At 38.6% G+C, this 20,985-nt stretch overlaps 1 protein-coding gene across 5 annotated transcripts in view; it reads right to left on the reverse strand.

The window, feature by feature from the left end:
• The window catches only part of LOC139609454 (interleukin-1 receptor accessory protein-like 1), a 284,017-nt gene that overhangs the window by 123,870 nt on the left and 139,162 nt on the right, over positions 1–20,985 (reverse strand). For all 5 annotated transcript variants that reach the window (XM_071464066.1, XM_071464067.1, XM_071464070.1 and 2 more), the window contains 2 exons: positions 8,520–8,706; positions 6,720–6,873 (listed from right to left, as the gene is read on the reverse strand). In XM_071464066.1, the coding sequence (XP_071320167.1) occupies positions 6,720–6,873; positions 8,520–8,706 (341 nt within the window). The remainder of the gene's footprint in view (positions 1–6,719; positions 6,874–8,519; positions 8,707–20,985) is intronic.

Below are 20,985 nucleotides of genomic sequence, written 5' to 3' on the forward strand. Positions count from 1 at the left end.
GCACTCTTACACACAGACATATTGTGTCATTGAATACTTCCCTCCTCCTCATTTTCCCATCATGCTTCTGGATGTATCATTATGAGAGATAGAAACAAGTGCCCATGGAAAAGCCAGAAGGTTAAAATAATACTCAGCCCATTTCCACAGCAGCCAGATGTTTGAGTGACAATCTTAATTAATCCACTGAATTCCCACTGCGATGGGATGTGTGATGGGAACAGCACACATAAGAGCCAGCACCACTGCTTCTGAACGTTGTGAGGGTGTGAAGATCATAATGCCATGCCAAGGTTATGACATAAAAGCAGCCGTAAAATGAAAATGAAGCTAGCTCTGAGATCCAGCAATTGTCTGTGTGTATTTCCTAAAGTAAATGTCCACAAATATAACAAATGGCTTCAAATCAAACAGAAAACACCAAAAACCTTAAAGTTCATCAAGTATAACGCTTTGCTATAATAAATAACTCTCGCTCTTGAAGAGTTGAAATTCACCAAGATTCACAGCAGGAGACAACGAATTCAAATCACAGAACATTACAGAATAATGACAAGCTTAATTTTTATTCATAAATATGTTCTCCCAATAAAGTGACAAAACATCAAAGGTAATGAAATAAAAAAAAAAGATGCAAAAATGAATAAACCTCATTAAGCACCTGCTGGTTACTCAGTGTATCAAATTCATACAAGAAGAATAGGATTACTTTCTCAATCCACTCAGTGCATCGTCTTCTTTCTTCCATCAGCACCTTGGCCTGATTAATTATCTTCCATCAATTAAAGGAGCAATTATATTTCAACCTCCTTCATATGCTAATGAGTCAACTCAGAGATGGGAGAGGAAATTGGTAATGGCTACCAAATGGTGCTGGCAGGAGATATAGTTTGCTGAATGGAGGTGTAAGAGAGGCACTACTGTCACACTGAGCTGAAGAGGTAAACAGTTTATTAGGATTAACAAGGACATAGAGGCCCTGTTAACATTTTAACGTTCAACAAATGAGTTCACGCGGTAAACGATTGAATACTGAATGGATATTTGAGGTTATTTAAACTCTCCCGTAACTGTTCTTGTGCCACAAGCTGTCTGTGTTCCTTTACTGCCACCACCAAAACAAATGCCACGTTTATTTTAACTCAGCAAAACTAAAGTCATTTAGCTGCTGCTGGAGAACAATATACTAGACCGAAGTATAACAAAAATCAATACATTTCCAATGTAACAGCATTCATCATGGTGACAGGATTGCATATATCATAGGGTAATGACATCCAAGATGTGTCAGGTCAGGATGCAAAGAACAATGATTCCAATATTGAAAAGAAAACAAACAAAAGTTTACTCTAAAGCCTCTGATGCCCATACTGAAGGGAAAGCTGGCTGTGTGTCTAAATGATGAGCTTGTTGCCTCAGCACCACTGTTTTTGATCATTTCAGCTTGTTAGCTTGCTAACACAGCATGGTACGGTAGCCTAAGCATCGCTGTCTTAATGTAAAGTCTAATTTACATACTAAAACAGAAGGGTAGAATGGAAAGTAGCATAAAGAGCTGCACACTAACATGTTTGATAAATCATGCTGCTGGGTGATTACCACAGGCCTTCGTTTCATTTATCTGTTCACCAGGTACCAGTTAATATCTCTGGCACACTCCACTTCCAAGACCCAGTTTACACCAGGTATTAACATGTGATCTGTATCTTAATACATTAATGACATACACTGAGTGTTAAAGCATATTCATTATCTTGATTCTCAGCACAATGTAACTGAATCTGGGATATTCTTGAGGGACTACCACCACACTCAGGACGAGGATCGTCTGACAGTAAGAAGGTCAAAGGAAGATATTTGGTACTTTTGAGTAACCTTGCTAAATAGGCTGGTGTTACATTTTAAGAAGGTAATCACTGCCAGGGTGAAGCCTGCCCGCAACAGTGCCCCAGGTCTGATATGTCACTGTGGTCCCTTGTGAGTCTTCCAAAGGAATGTGCTGTATGAGCTCTAATTATTTTATTTGTCAGGGAAGCTTTTGTTGGCAGCTTTTTGACAAAAACTACAACTGCATTACCACTTCCCTCCGCCTCACCCTCCACATCTTTAAAGTAAATAATGTTTTTTCTTTATTCCATTAAGCAAAGAAATTGTTTTGAGTTTGTCCTTACCTATCGTGTTCCCAAAGAAGCTCAGTGTGAAAGCCACGAACAGGCTTGTTCTCTACTTAAGTATCATGTTCTAAACTTGTACTGGACTCCTGTTATTCTTTATTGTCTATGTTTGCAGAAAGTAGCCTCTAGCTTACAAAAGCACTGCAGAAAACACATATCAAGGGAAAGGTTCCCATCATTCAGGAGCAGTGGTTGAGCTGAGGAAGCAAAATACTTCCTTTCATTTCCAACCAGTCAAGTCACTGTGCAATAATATTCAATCGTAAGCAAGACACTGAAATAGCATGGTGCTATCTAGCAGGAAAACCACTGTTCACTCGAGAGAAATTGGGTTTCAATGTGCCAGGCTGAAAAACTGTCAAAAAGAGTGGTGAATGAAAATTGCTTTAAGCCATAAAGCTACAACAGTATCAGATCCATCAATTCAAAATGCTCAAACTTACAGGACATGAGAAATATCAGGTGAATGCATGCATCAGTTTGAAGGGGAACACAGAGACATTTTATGTGCAGAGCTGTCTCATGATTGTCTTGAGCCTCTCAGGCTTTTTGGCTGTTTATATGCTCACGCTACAAAGCACGTCCCTTCCCTTCATCAACTAAACACACCTCATTGCATGCTGGTTCAAAATAAGAAAAGCTGGTTAACAGCATCAGTCCCAGATCATTAGCTACACTGATACTAAAGTTGCTGCTTCCCTGTATATCTATTTCATCACGTTCCTTTATTCTGCAGTGTTTAATCTAAGACATCAAACGAAGCACCTTACAAAGAAGTCATAAAACCCCAAATTTCATTTAAAAATGAATGTCACTTCCAATCACTCAGCAAGGGAGCTCATTATGGCTTTAACTGTGCTCATTATAATCAAATGAAATCTGACCTTTTGTCCCATTGCACTGCTTTGAGAGGGGCTGTAGGCTGTTGATAAAGAGGGGAGTGACAAGGGTTTAGATGGTGAATTTGAATTATCTGTGGGAGATTGATGATAATATTACATAAAAGTTCATGTATACTTATTCCAGATAAAAAAAAAAGAAAGCATGCTGATAGAAAGGTCAGGTCTATGTGGAATACTTAAATCCCTTTTCCTCAGCAGGAATGTAATGAAATGTTACATAATGAGTAGCTATTATCACGGGTTATGCTTTTGTTTCCACTGTTCTCCTCCTTCTTTGGTGAGTGGGTTTGTGGAACTAAACTTTGGCACTGCTCAAGAAGAGGAGCTAAATGCAAGTTCCACGTACTTTAAGAAGCCAGCAGTGGTGTCAAGTGACTGGCCAAGCAGATCTGTTGTCAACTTTAATGACTGCAATTTATACGTCTGTAACAATCAATTTAACTACTTCAAGACAAACATTGCTTTACAAAGATCTCCAGGCTGTTACAAGTATTTGGGGAGAGGAGGTGACCTGGAGTCAGTGGTTTGAAATGAAAGGTGAACCAGAAGATTTCCCAGTATTTGACGAAGGTGGGGACAACAGACAGCCAAACTGTGCAGGGACAATTTTGAAAGATGACACAACATAAAAAATATGGGAGCTCATAGAACAAAGTGGAACACACTGAAGAGCTACAGAGTGATTTGACTGTATTTTCCAGCAGTGCCCTTTGATTTTTTGTTGGCATATAAACTATATATAAAGACAAAATTAATAACAAGATCTTCCCAACTGAGCACTTGTGGGATGGACAACTTACACTGCCCCACAAGCACTCAGTTTACTTGATTACCAAACAGCACAAAAAAAAAAAAATGCATCGTTCATCATAGCTTTTGCATTTTTAATGGCATATATTCCACAATGTCCAATTTGTGTGCAGCAAAATACTGTGGAAACATTTAGGGAAGTCCCAAGTCATGGATTGTAAAGTTCCACTAAACAGACTAATAGATGCAGTAAGTGGTATACTCTCAGTAACTTTTGAAAACTTGGACTTGCTTTTTTCCCTTTTTTAGTTCTATTGTGATGTACTTGTTCAATTTCACACTTCTTCTCACTGGCCCTCTAGATGGGTATATAATGGGGATAAATGGCTGACAATTTCCTGAACAATTGAACCCTAGAACAGTTATTATCATGATTAATTGTGGAAAATCAGACACAACTTGGTGTCCTGCACACAAAAATAATGAATATTAAAACCAGTAGAGGACACTGATTCAGTATAAAACCAGTGGATGCATCAAAATCAGTGTTCCACATCTATTATTTGTTGTTGATAAGCACATCAAAGTTCAAGGTGTTTGAGAGTGAAGAGAGATTCAACCCTAAACACTATGGAGTTCTTTCCAAGAACAAAATCCCCTTCCCCTTATTGGCCGTGATGTGTTTCATGTGTACGGAAGCAGTGACAGCAGACAGGAATAGAAGATAGATCAAAAGAACTGGGTAGTTAGCAAGATCAGTGCAGCAACTATGGCTGTACAAAAGACAACACTGTGAACGGAAACTCAAAACTTCTTCAATCGAAGACAGTAAATAAAGACATAAATCCAAAACTCAAAGGAAAGCAATTCTGCCTAAAAGGAAAGCAACCAAGCCAAAAACCAGAATTAACACTGGCATTGCTTTCTAAAGATAAAAAGCACTCCATATTCAGAACAATGGGAACGTGTGCTATACTTTGTGGCCTGAAGGAAAAAATGCATCTTTTAAGATACAGTGAAAGTCAGTTTAAGATTAAATTATTTATTTGCATCTCTGTATCCTAAAAGATACGTCTAAGTAATAATAATAATAATAATAATAATAATAATAATAATAATAATAATAATATAATAATAATAATTATTATTATTAATAATAATAATAATAATTATATAATAATAATAATAATAATTATAATAATTATTATTATTATTATTATTATTATTATTATTATTATTATTATTATTATTATTATTATTATAAATAAATAAATAAATAAATAAATAATAATGACAACTTCATCTTAAACCAATCTATACATTAAACTCAACACATATCCCTCCATTTATTTTCTATTCTGCTTAGAGGTTGTGAGAGCTGCAGCCTATCTCAGCATGCATTGGGTGAGACTGAGGGTACATCCTGGACAGGCTGCCAGTCTATCATAAAGCTAAAAAGAGACATATTCACACCTACAGGCAGACTGGATGTGAGTGTAAACCCACACAGTCACAGGTGGAAGAGTCTATTTCTTCATAATAAATGCTGCTTCTACTGACATGGTCCAATCATCAATCATCTTTTGCCACCTGTTTTGAAATGCTGAATGTCTCCAAAGTAGATAGAGAGATTAAGACTATTCCCCCTGGATGACATTTTGAGGTTGGTGAGAAGATGATTTATGACTTAACTTGGCCTTCACTGGAGTCTGTCTTTGTCTCTTTAAAGGGACTATAAAATGTAATCAGGTAGCAGTTAACAGCCAACACTTTGTCTGACCCTCACACCCACAGTGTGGGATAGCAGCCGCACTGAAACGCAGCAGCCCCTCCATCCATTTGAAACCTATTCACTTCTCTCTGTTTTCTTTCAGTCTGCGTCATCCTGCATTTGTTCGCATCCTTGAAGACGTGAGCCACCACAGGAAAGGTGAGCTCAGCCAAATGAGTCAGAGAGAGGAGAAGCTGTTGTACAAAGCACAGGGACGTGTTTACTCCAACAAACGTGAGCTCTACTTTTACAGGAAAGTTTTATAATGGAGCAGATTTGTAATATAGGATACTTTTAAATCTGGCAAGTGATAAGGCCCTGGAACAAGTCTTGTTTCTCTTATGATTCATTTTGTTCACAACTTGGTAAATGAAATTTAAAGAGAACTTTGAGAGCTAACATAACAGCCAAATAGGTAATATAGATTATATAGATTAAATACAAATTCTAGTTATTATCAGCTGTGTTTACTGATCACAAACACTCAGGAAAACTACCAGAACTACTTCCAGTCAGAGAAGCTAAAAAACAAAAAGAAGTGTGTATAATTAAGTTGTAAATTTAGGGTTCTCCCTATCCACAGTGCCTGCTGTGTCAACCTTGGCCGTGACAGTGTCAGTGGCAAGCAATCTGTCACCCACTTTAGGTTCAGGCTTAAATATTTCAACAGCCTTAAGAAAAAGTGCTGAAGTGGCTCTGTGTGAATTCCTCTACTTAGCAATTAAAGCAGCCTGGAAGTCACAGAGACAGCTCCACTATTGGCAAAGGGTGCAGCGATCAGCTTTAAAAAGCTTAATTTTTTTAACAACAACAACCTGAGGCCATTTTTTTGCTAGATCACAGTGTAAAAAACACAATCTGTAAAGACACTCACCACACACAGTGCACAGAGGCAAATGCAACAACAAGGACATTCTTTTGTGGAAATGCATCTATTTTTAAACATGTTAATAAAAATATGCTTGCACTGAGGCTTTAGGTGTGATGTTCCATTTTGCTGTTACAAGCACTGTAGCAATTCTGTTCAATTCAAAGTCACGGTATAAACATCTCAATAAAGGTAAGCAGAGATGAGTGCGAAATCACAGATTTGAAGAAGAAATGTAGAATATATTTCCTTACCTGTGACAGATAACTCAGTAGTCCTCCGTACCACAAAGTTCCCAAACTGCAATTCGCAGGTGTAATTCCCAATGTCATCTTCCCGTACTTCCTTGATGGACAGAGTGTCCCTCCTCCTTTCTATGGATGGCCTCCACTGCTTTGGCTTGCATTCCTTTATTTAAAATACAGAAAAAACATGGGTATACAGAATGTTAAGAATGAAGCAAATACACTATTTTAGTTATACTGTCAGCTTCCAATTGTAGCTACTGTTTGAAATGTACAGAAAACAGACTTTTAATTTAATACCTCTAATCATTAGCAACAGAGATGAGGTACTGGACTTAGTATTTGTTTCATCTTTAATCATATTGAATTTAAAAAAAGGCTAAATCCATAGAGACACCTTTGTGACTAAACTGTCATGAAGCACAACAGTAACTTTCCACGTAGTTATACGTCACGGTGGAGAGACCTCATATTAATACACAAGCTCTCCCCAAATTATGCTAAATTAGTTTGGTGCACCTCTGTTGCCCAGACTCTAATACTTTTTTAACTGGGATTTATGAGGCTGAATGGCTTCGCGTTTATCATTCTGAGGCAAAACAACACCACTGGATTGAGTTGCAATAAACATTTAATATCATAAAATCATTACTAAGTTTCTGTGTAGAGTCCTAGTTTCTTAGTAACTAGCAAGGTTCGAACTAGACATTTACTCAATTGGGTTGCCCCATCAATACTTAAGAAAAATTACATGAACTGTTTAGGCATAATGAAGTTTGTCATTAATGATTTGTTTGTTTGATTTGATAGTCAGCTGAAAACCAGCCAGTGCTGCATGCTCACAATGGATGTAGAGAAATATCACCAGTGTTTATTTGCATTTATAGAGAGCACTGTTCTTTAAAATACAAAACACTACTAGTAAATTACTGATTGTGCACATTTAAATCCTCAAATTAATGAGGTTAAACCATAGTTAAATATAAACCCAAACTTCGCCTTGATGGCGCTCTAGAGCTTTGGTCTTATGGTCTGAACTCCATCTTTAACCAAGTTGGATGCTTCAGTCTTGGGTCAGATTCAATGATGAAGGGAGAAAACTGCACAATACACAACAAAGTAAGGAATAAATGGATCCCTATACCTCACTATAATGTAGGTTGACCTCCATAAACAGTTAAGACCTTTCAGATTTTGGGCCACAGAACACCTGAGGCAAAGGAAACTGGGGCACTGTGGATTTGGTTTCGAACTGTGGTCCCAGACAGGCCTCCCAGAATTCAACCAACCCCACTGACAAAGTGAGAGCCAATAACTAGAGGGCGTGGAGCCCATAGTCATTATTTGCTATTTTAAATTTTATTCAGGGGGAAAGGAAAAGAAGCGATGTGTCCTCTTAATCTGGCACAGTTTCACGTTTGATAAATTGGCCCCCAGGCTTCACCCTCTTTCAAGTGGCCTGCATTTGAGGTCTGACAGGTCAGTTACACTGTGGACTCTCCATGAGGAGGAAGAGAAAGTTTAAGCTCATGCACATAGTGAGCAGATTTATTTTTGTAGGATATATATTTATTTTCTTGATGCTTTCCGTTTCAGAAGTCAGAGACTAGATGTATTTGAAGCTAATTAGATTTGAATATAGCTGACCTTAACTAGGTCATTCTTCAGATAAATTACTGAATTTCCTGTGTAGCATTTTAATTTTAATTGAAGTGGCAGAGACAACCCTTTGTTCAGACAGCATCTTGCACTTAACTCAAGACCAAAAACATATTAACTATTTGTGCAAACAAAAAGAAAAAATGTTACCTTGTACCACACAATCTCAGGCTCCACTCCAGGCTGTATATAATCCTCAATGCCTGGGCAGGTAATGTCTTTGCTTTTGCTTAGTTCAGCCTTCTCGAAGAACCTCATCTTGGAGTTATAGCAGAGATCTGTGTCATTCTCTGCCACTGTGAGCGACATGGACACCTTCATGCAATATGTCGAGTTCCTGCAAAAATAAAAAGTTAATGAATCAGACCCAGAAATAAATGACTTTCTATCATATTGAAGTCTTGCAGCAAACAAAAGCTGCCAGCAGTCCATCTCTGGCTTCAAAGAAACTCAGGGTCTGTGCGATCAAAATCTCCACCAAGCTCATTCCTCTGATTCCATGTGAATCATTAAATTCAGCAGAGGAAGATAGAAAGAAACTGTTCTGTGGAAAGCAATTAATCATTTTCACTATTTATGTCCAAAAACCAAACACACATATACACACACACGTATGCATGTATAGCTTATGTGTGTATGAGAGGCAGGGACATGGGTGGTAATACGTAGCGACAGCTCTGAATGTCAACAGCACTTTAAGATTGATTGAGCCTTTTGTTTTCATGTGTTAAGCAGATACAGTGCGAGCTAGCAGAAAATTACTTGCTACAATTGATGTACTGTAACTGCTCAGGTCATATACATAAAGAAGAGAATTTATAACGCAAGGAAAAGGAGCGTAAAATGCAAGATACTTGTAATGTTTGGAGACTACATGCTTGCCTAGGCCCACAGATACTGATGTGTATTCATCCATGGTGGAATAAACAGTACATTTCACTGCTTGGTATTGTTGTATACCTATAGTGATTTGTGTTGCACCTCCATTGGGAATGCTTGTCTTTACATTTTAAACGAATCTGGGATCCTGATCAGGTTTAGGATCAGGCTCCACAGCCACATGAGGGGAACATGCGGCTGCTAAGCATCTACAGCAATTCTGTTTGGGTCATTAATGGGACAGCAATTTGGAGATTGGATCTGCTGCTTGAATAATTCTTAACAGAACATGAGAATCAATAAACACATTGATTCACTGTGAATGTTGTGCTATTTGAAGGAGGGGAGCTGAAGCAAAGGTCCTTGATGATCAATGAATTCAATAAGAGCACCTTTTCTTCACCCAAACTGTCTAATAAGACTGTCATGTTTGACAAGTACTATGGCCTGACTGCAGTAAATCCCTCCTGGTTAAAAGACCAAACAAATTGGCAGTGTTTAGGAAAATCTCATTGCTAATTTTCCAACTAAAGCTGGTTACACAAATTGAGCTGAACCAACAAACAATTACAAACATGTTAAATCCTTACATAATTGCGCAGCATTAGCCGCTTTGTGGATTAGTACAACACACACTGGTCTTCGCTACAGTGGCGAAAAACAATCCCTCGCCCTTCGAACTGGCCAGCGCCACACTCTGCGCTTACAGTAAGTGTGCCGTTTTCATGAAGCTCGGATGCAAATGTGACATGATGTGGAGATTATCCCAGACAACTTCTACCAGATGGACACCTGTGCAAATGAGATCCCATGGGTGTGCTCTCTTCCCTGTTAAATATTCTGGGCAGCACTGATAAACTCGCCCGCTGGAAGGAGAGAGAGACAGAGAGAGAGAACTGTGTCATCTGCTCCGCATGAGTGATCGATGGTGTGGGCCAACACTTTGTCCTACAATGTCTTTCCAACATTTCACATCCATCACAATACCTTTTGAGCCTGAAGATCCAGGTGATCTCTTGACTATTCACTAAGCAGGTATAATATTCATGAAGCCTATGCAAAACAAGTAAGCATGAAAACTATCCGACTGCTGCACACTCCAGAGACTGCACTGTTTACTACGCACTGAGCATTCGATGCTTGTGGAACTCTGCGTACTGCAGATACAGTGATAACAAGCTAGGTGATACCATGGCATTAATGGGCAAGGATGTCTGTCAAAATGTGTCAAACTGAAGGGGGTATGCAATGTCGTGGCAATGATAGATAACATCCTGCATACATCAACTCAGAGAAGTGTCAGGCTGACAGCTACTGTATACGACTGGAGGGCAGGCAGAGGACTTGAGCTGCAATATGCAGCAAATGCAGTGAAATTGTGTGCAATGGTCAGTTCAGAGTTAAGCAGCCTGTTGAAAGGATTATGATTGGCATATGGTGGAAAAATACCACAGACTCTCTTTACTGCAAGATACTCATGGGATTTTGCACTGGTTAAATTCATGGGTTCATTTATAGATTCATGTATGCAGCCATTGCTCCTAAACACTTAAGAAACAAACCGTATATCAAACCATCTAACACATATTTTCTTCTTTTATTTTATTGACTGTCAGTGAATCTACCCCCAGAGGATGAAACCAGATGGAACCAGTCCTACAACTCAGCAAGTGCTCTCTCTGATATTAAATAATAGGGATCAGAATTGATTTGAAATTCTCCTGGGAATCCATGGCACCTGTGGGGAAATTAATGAACTAACTTAATGAATCTCTTAATTAAAATAACTCCTCTCTAATAGAAATTGGATGATGAAATAATTGCTGATTACTCATTAGAGCTTACTTTCAACTAACAATAACGGTCTTGGAGAATTGTCTCAGTGTAAAGCAGACGTCACAGGGTGAGAGGTCCAAAGATTAAAGGTAGCCTCGGCAGTCTGTCATTACAGGGCAATGACAGATACCAATCTGCAGATATCAGCCCTTTAGAGATTTAATAAAGCATGTTGTGCTGTACAGTAACATTGAGGTCATGATTCAGGATGTGATTAGTATTTTAATAGAGATGTTGGAGATTTACCTGGGTGCAGATTCCAATAATAATGTATTCTGTAATTATATATATATATATATATATATATATATATATATATATATATATATATATATATATATATATATATATATATACGGAGTATATATGTGAGTTTAAAGAACATAGCTTTGATTGTCTCTGTTAGAAACTACTTATTTATTTAATTTAATGTCTTTTAAATATCATGTCTTAAAGAGACAAGTACAGCTACTGAAGGACTAAAAAATGAAACCTGTGTGTCAGCCTATTTTGAGAAGATTGTCACTATTAATATGGCAGCTTCCCAACTGTCTCATCAGCATTCAGAAAAAGGTTAAGCTGTTTCTTCATTCAACCAAGCACAACCTCCATCACTGCAGCATTTAAAAAAAAAAAACAGAAATATCCCTGCAGTAATCAGGGCATCAGACTCAGTAAATATACTGCTAACATCTGCCAAGTCATTACCCTGTCCCTTATTTGCAATGTATGTGTATATATTTGTGTGTCTACAGCATATAGCTTTGGAGAAATGAATCCTAAGTGATACCAGAACAGGCCTTTCAAGTCACAAAAATAATTCTTCATTCTTTATATAACTGTTAAATGTTTTGCAGTACTTGAGTAAAAATTAAGCAAGGGTGGTCCAGGTAGGTCAGTAGTGATTTCTTCATTTGACGTTTTGACAATGAGGTGAAGAGTGCTGCTGTTGTTGAGTTGAGATGTGGTGACTGAGAAAGCCACAACACATGAACTAGTGACCCCTTCTGTCCTGTGTCAAAGCACTGTTACACAATATTATTATAACTAGGGCTTATTAGTTTTATTCTTGTTTTGTTGTCATTTTTGATATTCATGATGGTTTGATAACATTTACTATATATTTCTCTGCATTAAAAAACCCATAATTACCACTGGGTCAAATTTGACCTTTTTCTTGATAGGCATTTTAAAAAAGAAAAAAAATGATGAAAATGTATTCTATTGTATTTAGTAGGCCATTGTTTATGATGTAATGAACCTTTGTTTTGATACTCGAATTATGACCCCAACACGAAAGGGGGGTTACGAGACAGATGTAGCGATGGCTTTAGACAGGCAGAAAAAGTCTGGTCAACATCAAATAGAGACTGAGATCAAGACAGGTCCAGGTTTCAAACTGGCACAAGACTGAGTGAAGTCTGAGGCCAGAAAAGTCTTGATACTGAGCTAGAGACTGAGAATAGTATTAAAGATCTGGACACAGGTGTAAACCTATAGCATGAGCAACAGCTTCCATACAGTGTGTCACTGTCCGTTACGTCAGCCCTCAGTAGTCTTGTACTACCTTCCCTGTCCACACCAAGCCAAGATGAACTCAGACCAAGATAGGGCTGGCCCAGTTATCCTAAATCAGTATTTTATGGTCCCTGTATTATTTATGGCCAGAGCGAAGGTCATAGTGAGCGGTGGGAAGACTGGGTCTCCTACCTGTAGCACCCGCTCATAACTCACCTGTCAACTGTAGCACCAAGCCCAGGATGATTAAGCACCCCAGCTCCCTAAATCTGACTGTGGGCCAACTTGCTTCTACTTAGCCCCTGTCTAAGAGTGTGGCACTTGTCTGCCATGCTGGAACAACCAAGTCCAGCCTCAATTACAATCCATACAACCCCCCCCCCCCCCCCCCCCCCCCCCATCATGGTTTGTCTCTGTCCCTGCCTCCACCTGCCCAGTCGCCCTTTTCTCTCCTGTTTTGTAGTACACGATATCTCAGGGAGGAACACACACCTCTCTGGATAATTTAGTTTTGCCACGCTGTGAAAAACACATGCCTGCACCGGTCTGCACACTTGTACCCACACATGGGAGCATGCAAACAACTATTTCAGATAAAGAAGCAGTAGTTCTGCGTTGTGCGATATGTAACAAAGACAAGCTTCCACTGAACTCCAGTACAATGTTATCTACATTGTCGGTTCTATTCTAGGTTCCCAAGCAATAAAGGTATGATTTTGCCTTAAAGTTGAGGGGAAATGCATCAGTACGGTAGTGATTTATTTTAAACTCTTGAAGAAAATGAGTGTGTCTCAGTATCTGGTAGCACTACACAGCTGAATAATGAAGAGCCCAAGCTCCTAAAATGTTTTCAAGCCTCAGTTCGAGCCTCTTGCTTTACAAATACATTTGAGTCACAGAGCTAATATAACTAACAATAAAACCAGGTTAAGTTGAGCAAGGACATGTGTCATTTTCATCCTTCCATCCTTTTTTGGATTAAAAAAACATTTATCTTTGAGGATTATGAAGAAACCTTTGAACAGTATTAAGTGATGTTTAACACACTTCAGAGTTTTTCAAACATCTGTAGGTTCATTTTTAAGAAAACCAGATGTGTAGATTTGGGACGCAAATGTGATGGGACATATGAGTGGTACAAAATAGGGTGCAGGAAGCTCTAATGTAGAGACGTTAAAAGGACACAAATAAAATGAACTGTTATTATTTGATATTTCAATTGGAATTATTTCCAGAGAAGACCCTCTGCAACCTCATCAAGGACCACCTTAAAACTACTGTTCTAAAACTACACAATGCAGAAAATACGCATGTGCAAAAGCAACCATCTCATCCCAAAAACCTACATAAACCAAATAAGTTATTTTCCAGTATTTTAAGTCTGACAACTCCTCCAAACCTTCCCTTGAGTTGTTCGTCTCTAACTGTCAGTAGCACTTCTTGTGTGTGCAAACGCATTACTCAGTTATTTCCTACTCAATGCCTTCGGGGAACTCATTTTCCATTCCACGACACCCTCAACTCATCTTTATGCTAGCAACCTGATTTCATAACAAGCATAAACAATTTGTCTCCATTGTATTCTCTTCTAACTCCGTCATGACCTTATTCATTGGTCCCCAGGCCCTCTGGGTGTAATGTATGAGCAGCATACTGCTATGCATATCAAATACAAACCGTCTCATCCAAGAAAAGTTGTTGGCAGAATGGGCTGTTGCACTGAGGGTTTGGGCCATGCTGGTGAAAAATGTAAACCAATTGCAGTCGTCTGTGTTGTTCTGTTGCTGAATGCCATTAAGGTTTTGGACAAACTAAGCAGTTTCTTTGGGAGATGTAGGCGGGAAATGTTCCCTGAAACTGGCAACAAGGTAAATCACAGCAACAGACAGCTTTCATTTTCTTCTCTACTGTCACAAGCAGTGATAGGCAAGCAATACCCATTACCTATTCCTTGGAAAAGTGACTACATTACTGATTACTCAACGGCAGAAGTAATTTGTTACATTACACATTACATTATTTTACTCAGCTTGTCTTCACCAAAGATGCTTTTAAACAACTCCAAAGGTCACATCCACTGTAAGAGACAAACAATCGCCTCTGGTTTGGAGGTATTTAATGACCATCACCAGTTAATCTTAGACATGGTGCTCTCACAGAGTTCATATCCTGTAAATCTGAGCAACACCAAGTGATTCTTGAATATAGGTTTACCAGTAGCTATTTCCTCAACTGAGAGGACCAGTCTAAACCCTTAAAAGAACATTTGTGGAACTTGGAGTATTTATGTTGAACAGACAGTCACTGATTGTATATGTGTGTGTTTGTGCTGTGTGCTCATACAGTATTTTTCAGCTAAAGGTTGTTATGAGTATTGGCAGACCACCCATGTCTGCGTTTTATATTCATTTTTAGAAGGGGGCCTGTTATGTAATTGTTTTTTCTCCTTGCATCTTTTCCACTCCATTGAAGATTCATGTGTGAAATTTCCTGGCTGAAATACACACTGAAATGAGGGGAAAAAATTAAGAATAAATTGTTTATGGCTGATTTCGATGCAGAGCTTTATTCCTTGTGGAGCTCTTCACTCAGCTTGCAATTTATTAGGTACACTGCAGTCTAATTCAACAGCCCTGCAACAAATCCTCCCTCATGAAGGGTACAATGTTCAGTTCTTGTTAAATTATTTTAAAGAGATGTTGATTCAACTATATAATAATTTGGGAGGATGTAGTTTGTGGTGAAACCGAACTGTTTTGCATTATACAGTTTTTCCATTATTTAACCTACCCTCACTGATGTAAATGGGGGTGGATAAACTTACAGAAACACCTGCCTGTATAATACATTAAACAACAGCACAAGCTGCAGCCTCCAAAATGACCATAAAGTTGCATCAACGCCTCCTTAAAACTGTTTCAACACAAATATTGAACATCATAACCATGACAGCAGGATGTATTGCAGGACTGCTGTATTATGCTGCATCCTTTTTAGCTATGTGTTCCTAATAAACTCCAACTGAGTGTTCAAGACTTCACAAATTAATACATTTTCTTTTAATAAATAAATGACTTGTCAAATGCTTTACAATAAACAGTATCAGTAATGTTTAAATTAGCTCTTTCAGTTTTAGGAAATTCTAATTAAGTTTATGTCTCAAGTCCCAGGCGATTATACCCTCACCCCTAGGACTCAGGTGAGCTGCGAGTCGTCTATATCACTGTTTGACTGACAGCCGCGGTATTGCAGATGTCTCCCTTGGAGCTCTGCCGTTCACAATCCAGAGGGGAAGGAAGGGAGGCAGGGAGAGGGGAGGAAAAGTTGGCTCTGGTGCCAAAGTGATTGTGCTTGGGGAATGGTATTTCTGACATTTGTCTGGCAGATAAAAACCACCATCAGATATGAGAAAGAGAAGGTCAGTGTCCCTGCTATCAGATAGCACTGGTTTGGCATCTTGTTTGATGACTTCCTCTGCTCAGTGTGGACCAGGAGAGCCAAGAAGCTGGACATATGGGAGGGCACTGATGAGGATGTGACTGAATAAAATCCCTCAGTTAGTGATGTCAAAATATTCAGCCCCGGTGATATTCTGCTGTGTAAAATCAAACTTGAATAAAACTGAACTGAAATGAGAATTTTGTATGTGCGTCTAAGCTTAACAGAGATTGATCCTAAAAATAAAGAAATAAAAATTGGTCATATATGACCTTCTGCTGAATCGTTCTGAGTAGTCATGCAGACTGTGACAACAGATTTGAGTCAAGAGGTCTCTTAGAGCATAATCTCCACAGCCAACTTTCTCCCCCTCTGCTCCCTGTAGCCAGGAGCCATTGGAGCTCGGCTTAATCAAATGGAATCGAGCATGGGACAAATGTCCAATCAGAAGGAGCATGAAGGGCATGCAGAGAAATTGGCACAGACTGTAATGCATGCACATGGTGGATTAAACTTATATTCCAATTTCTACAAAGAGCACCCAATATACATCAATATGAGCATATATAGAGCTGGTTAGAAATCAGCAACGTTGGCCACTTTTGCTGTGTAATTGAAAAACTACAACGAGTTTTCATTTAGCAAATTAAAGCATTCTGTTTTTTTGATTTGACCCATGAAAATATTATATCCTCCTTTTACATAGTTATTGAAAACCTAATTAAGATGACTGGAATATAACAATATTTGCTTGAGTACTCAGGCATGAGCACCTTTTCCAGTGAATGCTCGGTTTTCAGTATTTGTAAAAGACCGAGGAACATTAATAAAATTCTGAATTTTATTCGTAGAGTACTTACATTGCATTTATGAATACGATTGTAAACAGGATAGGGACCATTATTCAGAAAAATATATGCCTCTCAACACTGTCCTGTGCCTTATTCAAGAAAAAAAGTTGTGCTGCCAACATCAAAGAATTACCTCCAAGAAACTCAGTTAATGAAAACTCGTACCAATAAAAATTCTTGAGAAATACTAATACTCTAATTGCTAGTCTTCCTCACTTTGACAGTACAAGCCAAAAAGAGCACCTGGTTTTCCATAATGGTTTACCAATCAATATTATGGAACTGAAACACTCCTTCACAGCATGCTAACTATCCACAGATATAGGTTCATTCAAATGCTGAAATGAAAGTTAAGCTCTGCATGAGCAGAAGCAGAACAAGTATTACAGCTAGAGCACAAGCTTTCACAGGTGGTCATGGGTGAAATATAATGGTGCTGTGTGAGGCCTTAAATACAGTACTACTGCTATTATACAGGTAATGAGTTTGTGTTTCTCAGCATCCTATCCTAATGGAGAAATGACACAAACTGTAGAGCTATTTTGCTGCAATATATTAAAACCAGTAGCTGGTTGTGGCTGAAGGTACAATGTCAAAGGATACAGACTGTTTTTGGCTGCACACTGTGATCATTAAAATATAATGATGTTTTCTGACTCTAAAACCAAAACTTTTTTGGGATTATAGTGGCAGGAGTATGAGTATTATAACTGAACGTATAAAAGCATCAGGGCAATTATTTTAAGCTATGAAATGATAACATCCCTGAATATAGAGATGATACTGTGAATCCAGCCCATTAACTTAATATTACCATTCACATACCATGTCATGTTTATTTAGCATACCTGTCAGCAGTACAGCAGTTCACTGAGACTGATATACTATAATGAACATGGTAAAAGGATCCACCATAAAGAAATACAAAAACAAAACATTGATTTAAAAGTTGTAAAAAAGTAAATAGTGTTTTTGATACATTTTTACATTTGTGTGCTTGATGAAAGTCTATTGCCATCCAGTACCTGGCCCCAAAGTGGTTTCATGAGCACCCTCTTCTTTGACACTGCCATTGTAACATCAGACATCTACAGTGCATATCTGGCCAAGTCCACACTGCCATATCACAGCTGAATAAAGCACAGTGTGAAAGGTGGACTGAGCCCAAACAGCAGCCCATACATCATCAGACAATGGCTGCTGGAAAACAGCCTCCACTAAACCACATAGAGCCAACTAAAAGGCTGTCCAAAAACTGTGTCGACAAAGCACTCTCTCTATACAGGTGTAAAGAATACTGAATATAGGGGAGCATCATCAATAACCCCTGGCTGGTGGGTGAAGCATCTTGGCAAATCCATATCACACAATTAACTAAAACCCTACCTGGGCACTGTGACTAACTGCTGCCAGTGTTTTGGAACTAACTCCTTCACAACCTCCTAAAGTAGTAATGTGGTAGATGCTCCTTTCTCCCATCAGTGGTGTGATCTGTACTGCACTTCTTTCTTGGATAATCTGTTGACAAAGACTATGTAGCTTTTATTTAGCCATTATGGCCATCACAACTCATGTTGACTTCTGCAAACATATATAAACCCACATCCCTTTTAGGATTTTCAACCCATGCAATCAGCAGAGCTCTAGGGATGGCAGTGTTTGTCTGGTGGTTTACCACTTCAGTCAGGACAGAATATCTTAACAAACATTGGGTGGATTGCCATGAAATGTTGTACAGACATACATGGATCCCAGGGAAAAAAAATCCTAAAACTTGGGCGATTGCTAACATTTCATCTAATGCCACCTGCATGCCAGAATTTAGAATTTTCTAATACTTTGGTTGATGAACAAATACCCACAAAATTAATTATATTTCCACGCAGCTACAGTATAAATACCTCTAAAATACCTCTTGTGCTAATAAGCAGGTAATAGGATGCTAAAATGCTAAACTAAGATGGCGACTATGGTAAACATTATTAAACATTAAATATTGCCCATTGAAAACTTTATATTTAATGTGTTGTGTTGTGATTATCTGTGACTGACCACAAGACCAAAGAGTCTAAGCAGTTAAAACTTTAAGGGAATTTTATTTCAATTGTTTGTTGCTTCAATAAATTCCTTTTTCTCAGTAAAGTGCTGAACTAAATCCCACAGCATATATAGAAAATAAAACTATTGTGAAATGCTTTATGTGTCATCTGGAGCTGTTACAGATCCCACATCATTCAAAGAGAATAGATTCTAGCAACCAAGAAATAAGTTGCAAGAGTCCAGATGTTGTTGGCAGGGAAATTCTGCTGTTTTTTAACATTATTGATCTAATAAGCATTTCTCCATTTCATTGTGACTATAAAACCTCATTCATATGTGACACGGTTCTGCAAAGCACTTAAAAATAAACTCTATTAATAAACATCCATCGGGACGTCATTGTTGTAGCCCTCCTCGGTAAGTCTTTTACACAGAGCCACAGCTAACTGATTGTCTCCTGCCAGGTAGCTTATAACACAAACACCATCCTTATATTATACATCATCCATAACCCCTGGCAGCACAAACCGTCCCTGCTGCTCCTTAGTCTAGCGTCTCTCATTGACTTTGACAGCTGGGCTGGATCAATTGGACAGGCCCTGACTGGGGGTGAATGACAGAGTGTTCCAGACGGCCCATTCTCACTGTCACTTCCCTGAGAGATCACCAGCCACTCCTGCCCACGAATACTAATACAGTCAACATGGCTGTGGTGTGGGACGGGTGAGAAGTGGTTTTTAATGTGTGTGTGTTCTCTGTGCGAGTTCTAGGTGTGTATATGTATACACAGGTACCAGGTGAGATGCGATTCGGACTTAAATAAGCAAATGAACACACACACACACACACACACACACACACACACACACACACACACACACACACACACTTTGTTATCTTCCCCTCCCATTGTCCTTTGCTGGTGACAGCCCAGGCCTTGCAGGACATGCAGGAAACCCATTAATAAGCCTGGGACAGTGGCAGCATGCCAACACCAGTGAACAGGGTCAAAGGTGAGACATTAGCTACCTGCCAGGGAGTGGGATCCTCTATGCACTGCTACATCCGTCCTTAATCTGACACTGTAACCCCTGAACTTTCCACAATGATCGATACCGCGTGGATCTGTGTGTTTGTTTGGGCATATTTCTGCTGGAGCTTGTGTATGAAAAACGAAATTCTCTTTATGTGTTGATCTGTCTCTTCAGAGACATTATGGCAATTGAAGCCCACTGAATAATTACATTGCAGTTGCTGGACTTCACAGGAACTGTTTATTAAGATGGAAAATGGCAGAAAGACTTGCAAATACTTTCATAGACTTCTTGAAACTGTCACATATAGCAGGAAAAAATGTAAAAGAATAATGCTCTTCCAGCTACCTGCTAAATGTCTGATTTATCTACAAAAGGCTTAAATGCAACATAAAAGACAGTTAACAAGCAATAGTCACAACAGAAACATTGACTACCATCATGCATTGCACACGACCTGAGTAGAGTTAAATGTTTTTTGAAAATGACAACAGGACAGTATATTGTTTTTAAGGCAGAATTCAATATAGAGTAGACAGTTTATGAATGAATAATTAAAGATAAAGGTACTCAAACAACTAACCAGATTAAAGCTGGGGAATAAATTCAAGATTACTGAAAACTATGAAGACATACACCTCATATATGTAACTACTATTTAAAAAAACTGAGCTTTGAACTTTATAAGACTGAGATGAACTGTGGCCCAAACTGAAACAGACTTAATCCATCTTATCTGATCAGTCTTGGAACCCAAAAAAATAAATATGATCAGCTTAACAAGTGTCTAACTCACGTACATTTAAAGTCAATATTCAACATTCAAAAGTCTCATACTTCCACAGCACCACTGAACCAATTTCAAACATCTACCCTGTTTTTTCTTTTTCCATACAGGCTTTTACTCGGCTGTGTCTGCCGTCAGTGTTATGTAAAACAGCAGGAATTAGTAATTTTGCAATGTTAATAGCCTTAGAGAGACACTGGCGGCAATGCTGGGGAGTTAGTGGTATCCTTCAA

Source organism: Trachinotus anak, unplaced genomic scaffold, assembly GCF_046630095.1.
Source record: "Trachinotus anak isolate AG129_WGS33_773 ecotype Australia unplaced genomic scaffold, CSIRO_AGI_Tana_v1 ptg000026l, whole genome shotgun sequence".
In the NCBI taxonomy this organism is placed as follows: domain Eukaryota; kingdom Metazoa; phylum Chordata; class Actinopteri; order Carangiformes; family Carangidae; genus Trachinotus; species Trachinotus anak.